This window comes from Rhinichthys klamathensis, unplaced genomic scaffold, assembly GCF_029890125.1.
Source record: "Rhinichthys klamathensis goyatoka isolate OS25496 unplaced genomic scaffold, OSU_Roscu_1.1 h1tg000372l_1, whole genome shotgun sequence".
Classification (NCBI taxonomy): domain Eukaryota; kingdom Metazoa; phylum Chordata; class Actinopteri; order Cypriniformes; family Leuciscidae; genus Rhinichthys; species Rhinichthys klamathensis.
Genome location: NW_026606879.1, coordinates 212,335 through 227,245, shown reverse-complemented (window position 1 = coordinate 227,245; position 14,911 = coordinate 212,335). Strand labels below are relative to the sequence as shown.

At 39.3% G+C, this 14,911-nt stretch overlaps 1 protein-coding gene across 2 annotated transcripts; it reads right to left on the bottom strand.

Annotated features, from left to right (window-relative positions):
- Positions 1–2,813: 2,813 nt before the first annotated feature.
- pou3f3b (POU class 3 homeobox 3b) lies at positions 2,814–5,704 on the bottom strand. Of its 2 annotated transcripts, none has more exons than XM_056233604.1 (2): positions 4,175–5,704; positions 2,814–3,855 (listed from the first exon to the last, which is right to left on the bottom strand). In XM_056233604.1, exons 1-2 carry the CDS (start codon positions 5,381–5,383, stop codon positions 3,742–3,744), a joined length of 1,323 nt encoding a protein of 440 aa, XP_056089579.1. In that variant the 5' UTR covers positions 5,384–5,704; the 3' UTR covers positions 2,814–3,741. The 2 variants fall into 2 exon arrangements, with proteins under 2 accessions (XP_056089579.1, XP_056089578.1); XM_056233603.1 differs by having other exon boundaries at positions 4,166–5,703.
- Positions 5,705–14,911: the final 9,207 nt, after the last annotated feature.

The following is a 14,911-nucleotide window of genomic DNA, read 5'->3' as shown; positions in this document are numbered from 1 at the left end:
TTATGCATGTGCACACGCACAGCACGAGGGGTTAAGAGACAAAAAACAATAGCAACAACAAAAAATTAAACTCGAAAAGTCTGGCATGTTCGTATAAAGATATAGTAAACAATCAAGAGCGAAAACCTCATCGATAACATGAACATTAACTTTTTGAACACTGATCAAAATAACTGTTTGTGTTCGTTCGTTCGGTTGGCCACGTTGTTCATTCTGTATAAAATATCATGTTGGCTGGGATATTCTGAGTGATGTTCAAACTGGAATTTCGTTATCCTGTTAAAAATTACTATAGCGTTAAAAATCGTTTGACAAGTTGTAATGGCCCTAAATTAGCCTACATTTATGAATAGCTATTTAGAAAACTATAGCAATTCTTTATGATAGTAGCCTTCACTGCAAACATAATTCCATGTGCAATGCCATCCACTCTATTATTATTAATAGATTATTTAATATATAGACTATTGTTTATATATTGCCTCACTGATTTAGTTGTTTTCGTTGTGAGTTCTTGAAAAGTTTATGGCGTGTGACACGTTAGCGTTTGGTATTATCGAGGTAGGCCATATTCTGAATTTCTCAAGACTTTTTTTAGACAATGGTCACGTTAACGCATGAAGCTTCTTATCAAAAGTTATAGGCAATATTACTGTTACAAATACAAAAACTATATTAGTGCTACTTATTTCAGGTTAAGAGTTATTGGTTACCTATTTGACAGTGACATATTGTTTCTCTTGAAGGTTTGGAAAGAAAGAATAAATGCAATAAAATAAATGTTATTTGGGCTAAAACGTGGGGGGTAGAAATATTTTAAATGTGGCTGCAGCCTGCACGTGTACGAGCACTGATCGATTATTTATGAAGGGCCAACATTATTGCTACAAAACTAAAAGGCTAACAATAATTTGAGCTGCATTTAAAATCCAAATACTTTTTGAGGTAGAACGGTTCGGACTGTAATTTTATTTTTTATTTTTTTAAATGTTCATAGCAGTTCTTGCTAGTATTTTATCAGCAAGGGATAGATCTGAGCACGTGGGTCGAAAGTCATGTGACATATAGGCTATGGAGTTAGTGCAGTTTATGTTATCTGCTTGCTGAACATATTCCAGGCTTCCCTATATAGCCTACAGAAATATCGGTTGTTGTTTTTCTTTAGTTTTTTTTTGTTTAGAGATATTCCTTTCAAATGTTTAATTAACAATACTGGAAACAACTCTATATTTAAATCTTTAAATTTAAATACCCCCCCCCCCCCCCCCCCCCCAACATTATTCCCCTCTAAATTTTAATTATGATTAAATTTAACCTACTTCTCAATGACAGCATTTCTTTAACTCGGGTCATACAAAATCAGTCTGAATGTCAGACTAGCACCCTTATTATTTGGGGACAAAGAGAAGGGATACATACTTCTATAACATTGATTGAATTTAGTTGCTAAGCAACTAGTGTATGGGAATTCATCCGCGAAATTTAAATCTTGGAGAGAGAGAGGGAATTGCGCGTTTTGCTGAATAGTCATCCTAAGAAAAAGTTGAAGCGATCACATGTCGTTTTCGCCCGCTTACGAAACACTTCGTCCGTTTTATTTATGAGGCCTAGCTCAGGATAATTTAATCTCCAATATTTGGCTTACATGAATAATGTTTGGTATATAACATGAAGTCAGTTTATGACAGGTTTATACCGGCTAAAGTTTACGGCATGACTTATTTTACAGGCCTATTTGTAAGTCTGGAGGGCATATGCAATCTGTTGTGAAATTAGGAAGGCCTATTCTGGTTTATTTTAACAAGCAAAACAGAGATTCTGTAGCATAAGCTGGTGTTTGCGACAATCGGGAAATAATAATAATAAAAATAATAGCCTAATAAAATTACATATAGGCTAGGTCAACACACAATGCATGTAGCAAACGCGAAATTGATTATAAATTCAATTGCTGAGAACTTTATAAAATAAATGTTATACAATTCAGCTATTCCTAAACACATCGACTGATCGAATGCTAAACATAGGCCTACGATAAAAAGGTATGCATAGCTCGTAGCTGTGCAAGTCTGTAAACACGTGTTTTAGTTTACAAGGATATACGGGGACAGTGTAATATTTGATTTTTTTTCTTGCAATATATAGGCCTATCTCTATATAGCCTAGATAGATAGATAGATAGATAGATAGATAGATAGACAGATAGATGGAAAAAGCAGACCATGAAACACTACATAAAAATATGTCCAAAAAAACAATATGATCTGGTTGATAAGCAGGTACACAAAAAAGCGCGTGACATGTAAACACTCCACCTCCAAAAGCGGTTAACTTTTTTGGGCTTTCTCTCGTGAGATTTACTGAACGTTGCTATCTCTATTACTTGCCACAGAGACACATTTCATCCTGCTAACAAAATGGTTGCATCCTACATTGAAGTATAACTCACAGCGGTGACACTTTTGCTGGTTTGTCAAAGAGGAGAGATTGTTAGAAATGCTAAAAGTTAATGCGTAATTCTTCCCATAGAGGCCTAAACTATTGCTACGTTACACTGGCCTGTTTTTTTCTTCTTCTTTTTTAAATGCATTGTGTAAAACAGGCCTATATAGCCGGTTGTATTTTAAGCAAACATCTCTATTTTGTTGCAATACAAATAAAAAGGTTTTGTTTTGTTATTTCTAGTCTGCAGGTCAGAACATAAGGCCATTAATATTCAGCAGTCATCATTTTAAAATGCATTTGGCTAAATACTGCTCTGAGAGCATCCTAAAAAATACAAACAGCTACGATTTTAGGCACAACACACAATCTTGTTTCATTCTAACAAATTTATTGTTCTCGATCATCTCTTACGGAATCACTACTGAAATTAAATTACAATCAAATCATCACATCAAAATATACCCTTATTTCCTACTGTCAAAGTCAGCTCGTGTAGATTTGTGCTCTTTTAAAAATGAGAATACAAAATTAAACAAAACAAATAAGGTCAACAACGAAAACAGGGGGGAAAAACATTTTACACAAGTCTGGGGGAAATAAATAACTGTTTGGAATAGTTCGTATGTATCCCGAATAAAATATTAAAACAAAGCATTTTAATGAAAAATATTAAGTAAATAATTCCGATCAGCATCTGATCTAATGAATCTATATTGCCGGATTTACATAGTCTTGTTTATTAAAACCTACCAAAGAATACTGCTTGGAAATGGCAGCACATGAAAACATCCACAGCACCAGCTCTGGCCCACTTGGCAACGGATGTTCGCAAAGAAGATTTTCAAAGAGGTGCAGCTGTGGAATAATCAGTCTTTTCAAAAGTCATCTTTGATTTCATTTTGTCCTCAAAAATCCACGTAAGATTCAGTTCTTTACATAAAAAAAAAAAAAGATATTTCAAAAAGACGTTTATCTTGGAGATCAGAAACTGAGGGCAGTCTTTTGTTGTTTTTGTAAGGATTGGAAGGCCAGGAAAAAAAATCCATTCCATATTTTTGGATAATAACAAAACCATGCAGTCTTCTCTGCCAAGTTGGATGGAAGCTTCGTGGATGCCACTGTTCTTCGCATTGTTTCAGTTGAATTTCATCCCTTTGTTTGAGGTTTAATGTCCCATAACAACATACACAATTGCCTGCGTCTTTTGCCTCTCAAACAAGACATTGGTGTAACAGGGTAGGGGGGGGCACAGATTTTTGATGTTCATTTCTAATCTCTCATATTTTTCAGTTGAAGTTAATGCGCCAAAATTACCTGGTGGAAAGAACTTGTAGTTGTCACCCTCTGGTCGCCCGGTTCGCTCGGCCCAGTTAAACTTGCATCTTTTAAGTAATCTACTAAAAAATGTCCCTGAAAGAAAGAGCAGACAAAACCTTTTAGGTAAAGACATTTAAGGGCCTGGAAGAAGATTAGCGGGCGGTTTAGGGTTTGGGAAGGAAGAGGGGTGATTTTTTTTCTTGTGAAAAAAATATATAACACATCTGCAGTCTCAATATTCCCTCACAATCACAGTATCAAAATGCTTTGCTATCTTCATGATAGTCTGTGTTTTATCAGATTAGTCATTTATATAAAATATTTTTTAGTCTTGTATGCTGTTCTATGTCTCACTGAACATTCGTTTGCAGTCCATGGAGGGGGGCGGTGTATCTGCACTCACATTGCCGACCTGAGAATATACATCCTCCGGCGTCTGCGGCACTCCTGGGGGCGTCATCCTTTTCTCCTTCTGTCTCCGATTGCAAAACCAAACTCTCACCACCTCTTTCTCCAGCTGAAGGTTGTCCGCTAGACTGGTTATCTCTTGGGCCGAAGGCTTGGGACATTTCAAGAAGTGGCTCTCCAACGCACCTTTGACGCTCACTTCGATGGAGGTGCGCTTCTTGCGCTTCCTGCCCTGAGCCGCTATCTTGTCGATGCTGGTGGGACTGCCCGTGGAAGAGTCTGCTTCCTCCAGCCATTTGTTAAGCAACGGCTTCAGCTTGCACATGTTCTTAAAGCTGAGCTGCAGAGCTTCGAAGCGACAGATTGTGGTCTGCGAGAAGACGTTCCCGTACAGAGTGCCCAACGCCAAGCCCACGTCCGCTTGCGTGAAGCCCAGTTTGATCCGGCGTTGTTTGAACTGCTTGGCAAAGTGCTCTAAGTCGTCCGACGTCGGCGTGTCCTCGTCGGAGTGCGGGTCGTGGCTGTTCACTCCATGGTGTGCTTGCTGGTGATGTTGATGCTGGTGGTGATGGTGGTGGTGGTGGCTGTTGTGATCGAGCTCCGGGGTGTCGCCACGCACCAGACCCGGGTGTACTAGGCTTTGGCTGCCCGGCGGACTGAGCATGCCGTTTACCGTGAAGCCACCAGGCTGCGAGTATATGAGGGACTGCTGCTGCTGCTGGCTCCCGGTTAGAGACGGGATGTGGGCAGCGGTTGTGCTACCCCAGGCACCCGCGTGAGTCTGGTGGGGACCTAAATGTGGGGGCCTGTGATGCAGCGCAGTCCCAGAGTGCAAATCGTCTCTCCCCGAGTTATTTTTCACGTCCTGCTGCTGTTGCGGGCTGCCTGTCATTCCAACGGGACTAGACGACCATGGAGATCCGGCTTCAGCTGCAGCAACTGCGGCAGCCGCAGCCGCCGCTGCCGCGTGAGGCAAGGACGTCACCCACTGGTGAGCGTGGCTTAGCATATGTCCCCCGTTGCTCGCTGCCATTGCGCCCTGCATAAAATCACTTTGTACCATTTTCACCGTTGGGTCTCCTCTGTACCCACCGGACACTGATGTTACCGCAGCACTGCCCTGCTGCATCCCACCCCCGGAGTCCGAGTGCACGATCGACCCGGACGATAATATACTGCTGGATAGATAAGGGTTGGATGCCGCTGTGGCCATTCCGCTAACCTTATGAATATGTTTGCCGATCACCCCCTCCCTTTTTGAAGAAACTTTTTTAATGCAGGCAAATTATATCTCATGAATTATTCAAACTTTAAAAGTCTGGCTTGTGTTTTGGCAAACACCATCAACAAAAAGCAAAGAGAAAGACGAAATCCGTCTCTTGGATATTTTGCGCATTCATATATTTGGAACATATGAATGATTAAAACGATACATTCCAGTTTTATGTCAGCGTTGAAAACCCCCTCGGAAGTCAAACAGTCCCTTCAATCTGTAGTATTTTCTATTTAAAAACAAAGAAAAAAAAATGAAAAATTGTTTCAAAAACTTTGTCCCGCACAAAAAAAAAAGTTCTGGCGCTTGAAGAAGTTGTAATGTGCCCTTAAAAATATTAAGTCCAATCGTATGTTCCGTTGTCGAGTAGAAAAATATTAAACGTGGTTCTTCCTCAATTCTTTTGTTATTTAGCCGCAGCGATTTCACTTGCTCCGTTCCTTTATTTCTTTTCTTTTGCAGATTCTTTTATGGTGCTGTAAAGTCTGTCTCTTTGTTCTGTTTTGATGTGTTTAAACCTGCCAAACCGCTCCAGTTGAAGTACAATCCAGTATTACAGTGCAAAGCAGTGTTGCATGCCTTCTTTCTCATTCGCTTGTTCGCTCTCTCTCTCTCTCTCTCTCTCTCTCTCTCTCTCTCTCTCTCTCTGACAGTTAGCTCCGTCCCTCCCTCAGAGCTCGAGGACACACGAGTGTTTACCCTGTGCTGCGTACATCGTCCACGTCTTTTCCCCAAATGCAAGGAAGTCGGGTGTACGGCTCTCGTTGATTGGATAGTACCGGCAAGATTGACAGGTCTAGAGAACTCGCTTCGGGCACTTAGACCCCCCTTCCGGCTATTCCAATTGGTTGCTTTTGAATTTAAATAAATAAATCAAGATAAATGACTGAAAACTCTAAAGAATGCGGGAATATATTAATAAATCCTAATTTAAGTTTCCCATAGTTTTGGTGAATTATTTAGGTGAATTATTGACAAGACAGCTAGCGTGACTGGGCTATTTCTCAGGGCAATAAATAAAATAAGAAAAAAAAAAAGAAAAGAAAAAAAAAACCGTTCTATTAGCCGTAGGTTGAATTTAGTTAGAGTGATGAACAAATCTAACAAATACAATTGATCTTGTTTTTTTTTATTGAAATTTCGAAATGGGAATTTTGAAATGCACTGAAAACACATTGGCTGCATGGAATCTCTGTTTGCTATCTCACTCTTATTGACAAAATGAGTCCTAAAATATAATTTCTCTTCCAGCTTGTCTGGTACAATTTTTGAACTCAACCAAGCAAGATAAAATAAATATTTCGACGTAATAACCCAATTGCATCACATTGACTACATTTTTCTGAGACCTCGGCCTCTCAAGAGTTAACGAGATGACTATGCGATGCTTCCAAGCGGAAACAGAGAGTGCAATGCAGCTAAACAGAAGAAAGGCATGGGGAGAAAGTGGCAACCAAAACGAGTGGCAATGCAAACTGAGCAATCCTTTGGGGGAATCTGCAAGAAATGTCTTCTGATTTAACTACCAAGATCAACTAGCGATAGGCCAAATACAACATTCCTTTTCAAATCTCGCGCTGAATTGTTTAGACATAGGCTACCATCAGACCCCTACAACATATGGATTCACCCAGAGGTAGCCTATAAATAAAAGTGCAAGTCCAAAGAAAATTTAGAGTGATTGACGTATATGCCCCCCCCCCCCCCCCCCCCCCCCCCCCAAACAGGATCTCCTTGTTTATGAACTACAGCTAGAATAATAAGTATCAGGTGCATAAAAAGTCACATGTAAACACATGTAAACCAATGCACTATTTTATAACAATTGTGACAGAAAAGCTCATATTATTTAATTCAGTATTGTTGTATTGGGTAGAATAACACTGAATCAGGTTTTGTCGAAAACCCAAGAGAGGACTACGCACTCCCCTTCCCAGAAGATTTCATTTGGATCAGACTCAAAAACCGAGAACCTCGTGGATTTGTTTACATTGAATGGCAAAGTAGGGCCACCGCCATGGGGCTGTCTATTCATTAATTTCCAGCAGATTTTGGTCTAAATTACTGCATTTCATACTGCTCGCCTTCAAAGGACGTCTCGTGCGGCCATAAGAAACGTGATAGCCAGTCTAAGGAAAGAGATTCACTCACTCTAAGGAGTCAAAGCAATTTCAAATGTTCAAGCCTTTAACTTTTTTGAAGTTTAATGGTTTTTTTTTTTATCTGAGAAGTAGGCTGTTTATTATTTATTTGTTTATGTAACAAGGTCCCCATGTTCCCTGCTGGGGAGATCATTTGTTTTCCGTGCAAGTAGAGAGGGAAAAATCCCCAAGTATAACAAGAGACGAACAGTTAGTGCTGATTTTCATTTGCATAAATTTTCATATATTTTAGTGAAAATAATAGCGGTGCAGAGGAGAGCTCCGCTCAGTTGAGTCAGAGGGAAGAAAATCTTAGGAAGGACCAAACACGGAGGGAGAGAGTCGGTCAGTGATGGACGAACAATGCAGTATTTGAGACATTTTTTCCAGTTATCATGGAATCTAACGGTAAGTGAAAATAAATCAGTATTCGGCGAGATTATAAAACTGTAGCCTATTACAAGGCATACTACCTGAACAATATCTATATAGGCTACTAATTCCTACCCCATATATATATATATATATATATATATATGTATATGTATATATATATATATATATATATATATATATATATATATATATATACACACATACATTTATGTGTGTGTGTGTGTGTGTTTGTGTGTGTCTGTGTGGTTGCGAAGTCCTTTTTTTCGTGTAAAAATCAATAAGACTGTTTAGCTTTATAAATAGCGAGCAGACGGTTAAGCTGCTGTTTTGTAGTGAATGTCCAGTGGAGAATGTGCAATCAATCAAATTCAAACAGGAGACCCTCGGTGGAATTCTCGGTGGAGTCGGGTACAAGTGGATATCAGGTCGTTTACATAAATCGATCTTTTACTTCTGTGCCAAAGTTTGATGAAACTTGGTCAGCGGCACTGACTTGTTATGGAGCGCGCGATGCATAACGCGATACGGTGTGTGAATGACTGCAAAGCAAAGGATTTTAGTTGTTACCGAACACACGAGTGGCCACTGAGCAGACACTAGCTGATAATGACCAATGGCAATGAAAATATGCGAAAATAAATGATCGGCGCAAGGTATGATTATTGGCTAATTTTGATTATTGATTAGGCTATTGGTTAAACGAGACTGAAGCAGCTTAAATTATAAACATTTGATGTGACTAAAATGCTAAAAAACTAAATTTAGATTGAATTAGAATTAAATTGTAAAATACTTAAGATTAATATTTTAAAATATGTAACAAAACGAAAACCTCTCCCCGCGATATTTCTTGGGTTAACTTTGCGTGCCCTCCCGGTCGAAGATGCCATCTCTCTTTCTCGCAGCCCCACTAAGACCGTTTGTTTCATTCATGGGCAAAGCATTTCTGAAGCCTTCCTCTCGGTTGCTATGGTGAGTGGAATAAAAGAGGGAACACTGGTCGCATTAAGCTATATGTTTGTGCACTGGAGTCGAGATGAAAGAGCCACAGTCAAGCCAAGAACATCTACCATTGCGCCAAACGCACATCTCAAATTCGTATATGTCTATAGAAACACAAGCGTCTACAAAAGATGTATACATAACATAACTGGAATCAGCACAACCATAAAGATTAGATCCCACACTTACATGCTTGACAGTGACGTATGGGGGAGTGTTTTGTCACCAGCAGGTGTCGCGCTTAGTCAGTATGGTAAAAGGGCTAATGGTGAGTAATTGGGCTATTGTCCTTGATTATTGATTTATTCTTATTTTTTTAGGAGAAGCATAGGGTACTGATATCGTAAACTGATCGCCTACCTGTTGAAATCACAACGCGAAAATGTAATTTAATTTATTCATAAGACATTAATTCAAATTATTCTTTTTGCTGAAATAAACAATGTAGACCCTGCTGTTAACGGTATGCTTAAAAAGATTCAGTGTAGGCTAGTCTTCAAACGGATTTTCACCCTACTTTGTAAGCCCTCCCAATTCTGACTTATAACGTAGACATAAGTTGCAGCTTTATTTAGTTTACTAAAAGGTTTCGTTAAAAGAAATTTATGAATAAAACGTAAAACGTTTTAAACCGATCATTTATAATTATATTTGGCAGTTAATGTTGTTGTGTAATAATGCTGATATAACGATAGTATTTAAATATTCAAAAAAATATCATTATGACTTAACACGTTATCATTAAGGAAAATTGTATTCAACAAAAAATAAAAACAAATTAATTATCTAACTGAAACATCATTATGAAAAAAAAGTGCGCGCATGTTTGATCACCCAGTTAAATATTTAAATAATTCGGGAATTTTAACATCACGAACAAATAAAATAAAACACAGAATACAATATAATTTAACTGAATAAAATTAATGAGAATTGTGAATATTAAAAGATAAATTATTTCAAAGAAAAATTACGTAGCTATTATGATGAAATGAAATATATCTGCTCATTTTGAAGAAAGACAATATAATAGCCTATATTGAATATATGTAACAGACACATACTGCTGAATTATCATTAATTAGAGAAACAAACCTTCAAAGCGCTAAGCTCATGTCTGACAGCGTGAAATTGTAGGCCAGAGCTCTGGCTTCTTCCCAAAAAAAGGGGAAAAAAAGCGATGTGCCTTATTTTCTCTTCATTCTGGAAGATACAATGTCATAACTAAATGGTACATGTGTATTACTAAAATAAGAAATAAAACATTATAGACTAATTATAGGCTAATTATTATTTTATAATTATTTATTTATTTGACCTTATCTTAAAACGTCTTTTTTATTTTATTTCATTCGTTTAACTGCTGTCACGAAAGTACTTTCTTTATCGAAAGGAAAAGAAGGGATTGGGCATATGTCACTATAGCTGTGATCCTCTAATGCAGACAGTTTTGGGCTTTCATTTGCCACATTTTAATGTACAGTTTGAAATGCGAAATAATTTGAAAACAATCTACAGTTATTGTGAAGAATTATAATAATCGAAATAACAACAAAACACAGTATTGCATTTGTGTATTTTTCTTTCCACCAAAAAATTGGAATAAAACTACATATAGGCTAAGATCAAATCAAAATCTTTAGTGATAGTCGGTCAGAGAGGAAGAGTAGGCTAATCGACTGGCCGATGTTATTTCATAATTTGTGAGTAGGAATGACATTATTTTATATCCTTGTTCTATACATGGAAGCCCATAGAGTGCGTCACGTCGTTCCGCCTTGTTTATTCCACTGCTCCCCTGTGCATCATTTCCCGTATGCACCGGCCCAGGAGGCGCGCAGCTCATGACCGAAATGGCGAAAAAATGTTTCAGAGCTCTGTGTCTTACACGAAGATTATCCGAGCTTCATTATTCGTAAACATTCCAGCCAGCCCCTTATTGATTGTGCTCTCTCCCATTGGAAATCAATGCAAATGTCATAATGTGCTTTAAATGGTATGTGGATGCTACATTATACCTTATATGTAATAAACACACACACGTAAATAAACTCAAATCATTAAAATACAAACTCAAATCATTAAAATACAAAATAATCACTCGTAAATACATCAATCACATCAGACATGTTATCTCCAAATCAGTCAGGACCCCAGCCTCAAATTTCATCCATCTCAAGATATGTGTGATGTGACACGCAGCTGTCTGTTTCGTGATATGGATGCTAGTTTTCGCTCTCTGTGTGTATGTGTCTGTGTCTGTGTGTGTAATTGTCAGTTCCCTCTTAACTGTCCCATGTGGACTAACAATATCTCTTGGACATCCTATAACAGACACTGCACTGATTACTGCTGCAGGCCACAGCTATAATCTCCTACTGTCCCATTACGGGTCAGGGGCACTTTCATGAAACACTTGATTATATATATACATGCTAGGATTATCTGATATTCCATCGTAATTATACATCAACATATAAATCTGATGAAAAAGTTGCACGAGCTCTGTGACGTGCCCTCTACCATTTAAAATGTATCCATTGTGTGCGGACTGAAGTGGTGCCCTGCGTGTTTTTGTTTGTCAAACAGCACCGTTCCCTGAGGAGTGCGGTTTGTGGTACCTCCCTGCTCAGGATTACATTAATCAAAGCATTTATTTCCCCAGAGATGCGCAACACAAATCACCCAAAATCCCAATCAAATTGAATAACAGAGGAACCACACATTGGAAGTGACCTCTCTTCTTTTTTCTGTTGCTGGTTTTGTGTGAAAACAGGTCTCCTGATATTTCAGCTTCAATCACAAAAGCAAAAGTGTCTGTCTTTGCGATACAGAAGAGTTTCGATATAGTTCAGGGTGTTATGCTGGATGTGAGAAGAACCATAGCACATGGAGATCTTATATCAGAGTATATCTACGGATTTAAGGATTTGCTGTTGGTTGCAGAGAGTGCAGTCTTTTAGGTTAAACAAACCCACTGCTTGAGAACTGTCTCACCCCTTAGTATTAAAAAAGAATATAATATGCAGATGAAATTATGTTTTTTCATACTCAAGTTATGCAAAACGACTGAGCGCAAAACTGTCAACACAATAAATCCACGGCAAAGCCGTGCGGCTCAATAAATACTGCTCGCAATACGAGGCCTATTACAGGTATTGCAAATAAAATAATACAGCTGTGATTTTCCTCATACGTTGTTTTAATGTAACTGGCGTGCGGCGTTTGAGATTCATGGTGAAAATGGGAAGAAAATGTGAGGCTGTTTATGGCAGTGCAGCACGTCGAAACACAAATTCAGCTCTGCTGCTTTCAGCCCGATCAGGGATAAATGATGGATCCTGTCCTGGAGAGGGTTACCAGACGGGAACGTTAACTCTGCTGAAGAGGTGATGGAAACAGCAGCATTTTGCTGTAGATACTTTGGTTTTTGAAGTATACAAGTCATAGTTGCCCATAGAAGCCGTAGTTTTAAAAGGTGGTATAAAAAGCTCCTTTGTGTCACTATTTTGAGCTGTAAAATTGAGAGAAGTCTGTGGCTCAAGTGGATGTATGACTGACAAATGACAGTGTAAACGTGTAAACATAAAAATCTTCAGTTTGTATATGTGTGGGCACACTTGGTTGTCAGAAAATCATTTGTGTGTGTCATCTTAATTACGTTCCCACCCACTGCAGGAAAACATGGGTTTACATACATCTGCATCCTTGTTTTTTGCATCCTATATGTTCTCTCAAACCTCTGGGCCTTTCCTCACTCTCTGTCTCAACCATTTCTACCTCTCTTTGTCTCCTCCTCTAATTCTCTCCCTCTTGGTCCACTCACGCATACAGCCCGCAGGGTCAAAAAAGCAACGTTCACCAGCCTGCTAGAAGTGGCCTGACCTTCTGCCAAACTGCCTACCACACATTACTCATTACTCAGGCCGGGCACACGGACAGCCCCACAGCTAAAATGCTGCCCTTAACTCAGGCAACATGCAATGTATCATTCTAAACTCCTCCAGTTTGCTCTCACTCACTTTTATTAGAATGTGCTTGCTAAGGGTGCACTGTACTGCTTAGAGGCTGAATAATGGGTAAGCTAAGGAAACATATGTGTCTCATGTGTAAGGTGGAAAGGTCAATGAGTCTAATTTCTGGTATGCACGATAATGCCTATACAGTGCACTCGCAGCTTTGGCGTCATATAGGTGACGCCATATGACATTTCGTTGAAATACTACGCACATGGCACCCTTTAGCGTGAATATAACACGCAGAACCCAAGGCGTCATACACGTTACTGGCATCCTTTAGCGTCAATATGAGACGCAGACCCTACCCCAGACCTAAAATTACCCATAACAGTGCGTGTTATATTCACGCTAAAGGGTGCCATGTGCGTAGTATTTCAACGAAATGTCATATGGCGTCACCTATATGACGCCAAAGGATGAGAATGTGTTGGATAGTTATATCTAAACCTCATGTTATACATGCAAACTAGCCTGCTATAGCATACGCTGAAGATGTTCTGAAGTGAAATTATTTATAATGGTGGACATATTACCATCTATCTATCTATCTATCTATCTATCTATCTATCTATCTATCTATCTATCTATCTATCTATCTATCTATCTATCTATCTATCTATCTATCTATCTATCTATCTATCTATCTATCTATCTATCTATCTACATAGAGATAGGCCTATATATTGCTAAAAAAATCAATCATCTATCGGCTAGACCACAGAAAAGTACATTTCCTCTCAATTCAAGGATCAGTCACTGCTCTCAATAAATAAGGTGAAAAGGATGTGATCAGAAATCAACACAAACTTTAGTTGCGAAGATGGTGCACATCTGGACACCTGGAGAAAAAGAGACGCCTGGAGACAAAATGTGTATTACGTGCCATAAAAAGAATGTTCAAGATGCAGTTCTAACGGATTCTAATGTTATGTTATTTCTCTTGTAGAAGAGGAGCTTCGACTCTCCAACCTTCCCTCCCTTCTCGGGAATGGGGCCTTTTTCCACGTTGGACCCAGACTCAATCTGCTGCAGAGGGACAGAGTGGCCACGCTGTGAGCACGCACACACACACGCACACGCACACACACACACGCACACACACACACACACACACACACACACACACACACACACACACACACACACACACACACACACACACACACACACACACACACACACACACACACACACACACACACACACACACACACACACACACACAGATCTCATTGCTTCCGTTTTCAGCATACACTGCTGCTGGAGCTGTTAGCCTGCCGGCTATTTTTCTTTGAGAGACTATAAAAATATGCAAATGCTGTTGTTAAAGAGAACAGTCAAGGTTTTTTCCCCTGCTTGCGCCCTTGTGAGTCTGCAGAGCAAAAGGCGGAAGGATTTCACTTTTGTCAATCACTTTGTTTATAGAAAGGCAGAAAGAATGAAAGGAGTGCGACAGTGACAGACACACCATAAACATGTTTGAAATGACCACATAGATAGGCAGAATAAATATATTTAAAAAAAAATCCTGCTTTACTTATGCCAGTTATATGTAGCTGCAGAGAGAGAGAGGGTGGATTTAAAATGCTCTCCTTCATTCTCTCAACTTCTCATCATGGCGGACAGGCCTTAAACGCAGAGCATCAACCCCTTTAAGAGTGCAGAAAAAGTACAGGGGGAATTTGTAAACCCCTCACGGTGCAGCAAACACTTTTTGAAGTGATTATGAAGACAGTTCAGATCAAAGGCTTTGACAACTCTGAGTGCCCGCCAAGACTGAGCCCCTGTAATCGCACAGAGCCCTCCGTACAACACAGCTCACACCCCTCAAGCACCCGGCAGAACGCAACGCCACACTCACGCATAAACAGATTATCAGGGGACAGAAAACGGCTGGAAAGTAAATATAG

What these genes read in the sequence shown, in the direction of transcription:
- pou3f3b (XM_056233603.1), bottom strand. Translation starts at nt 5,383, where the DNA reads ATGGCCACAGCGGCATCCAACCCTTATCTATCCAGCAGTATATTATCG. An exon ending in TATATTCTCAGGTCGGCAAT is followed by an intron (nt 3,856 to 4,165) that starts GTGAGTGCAGAT and finishes TCTTTCTTTCAG; the next exon opens with GGACATTTTTTAGTAGATTA.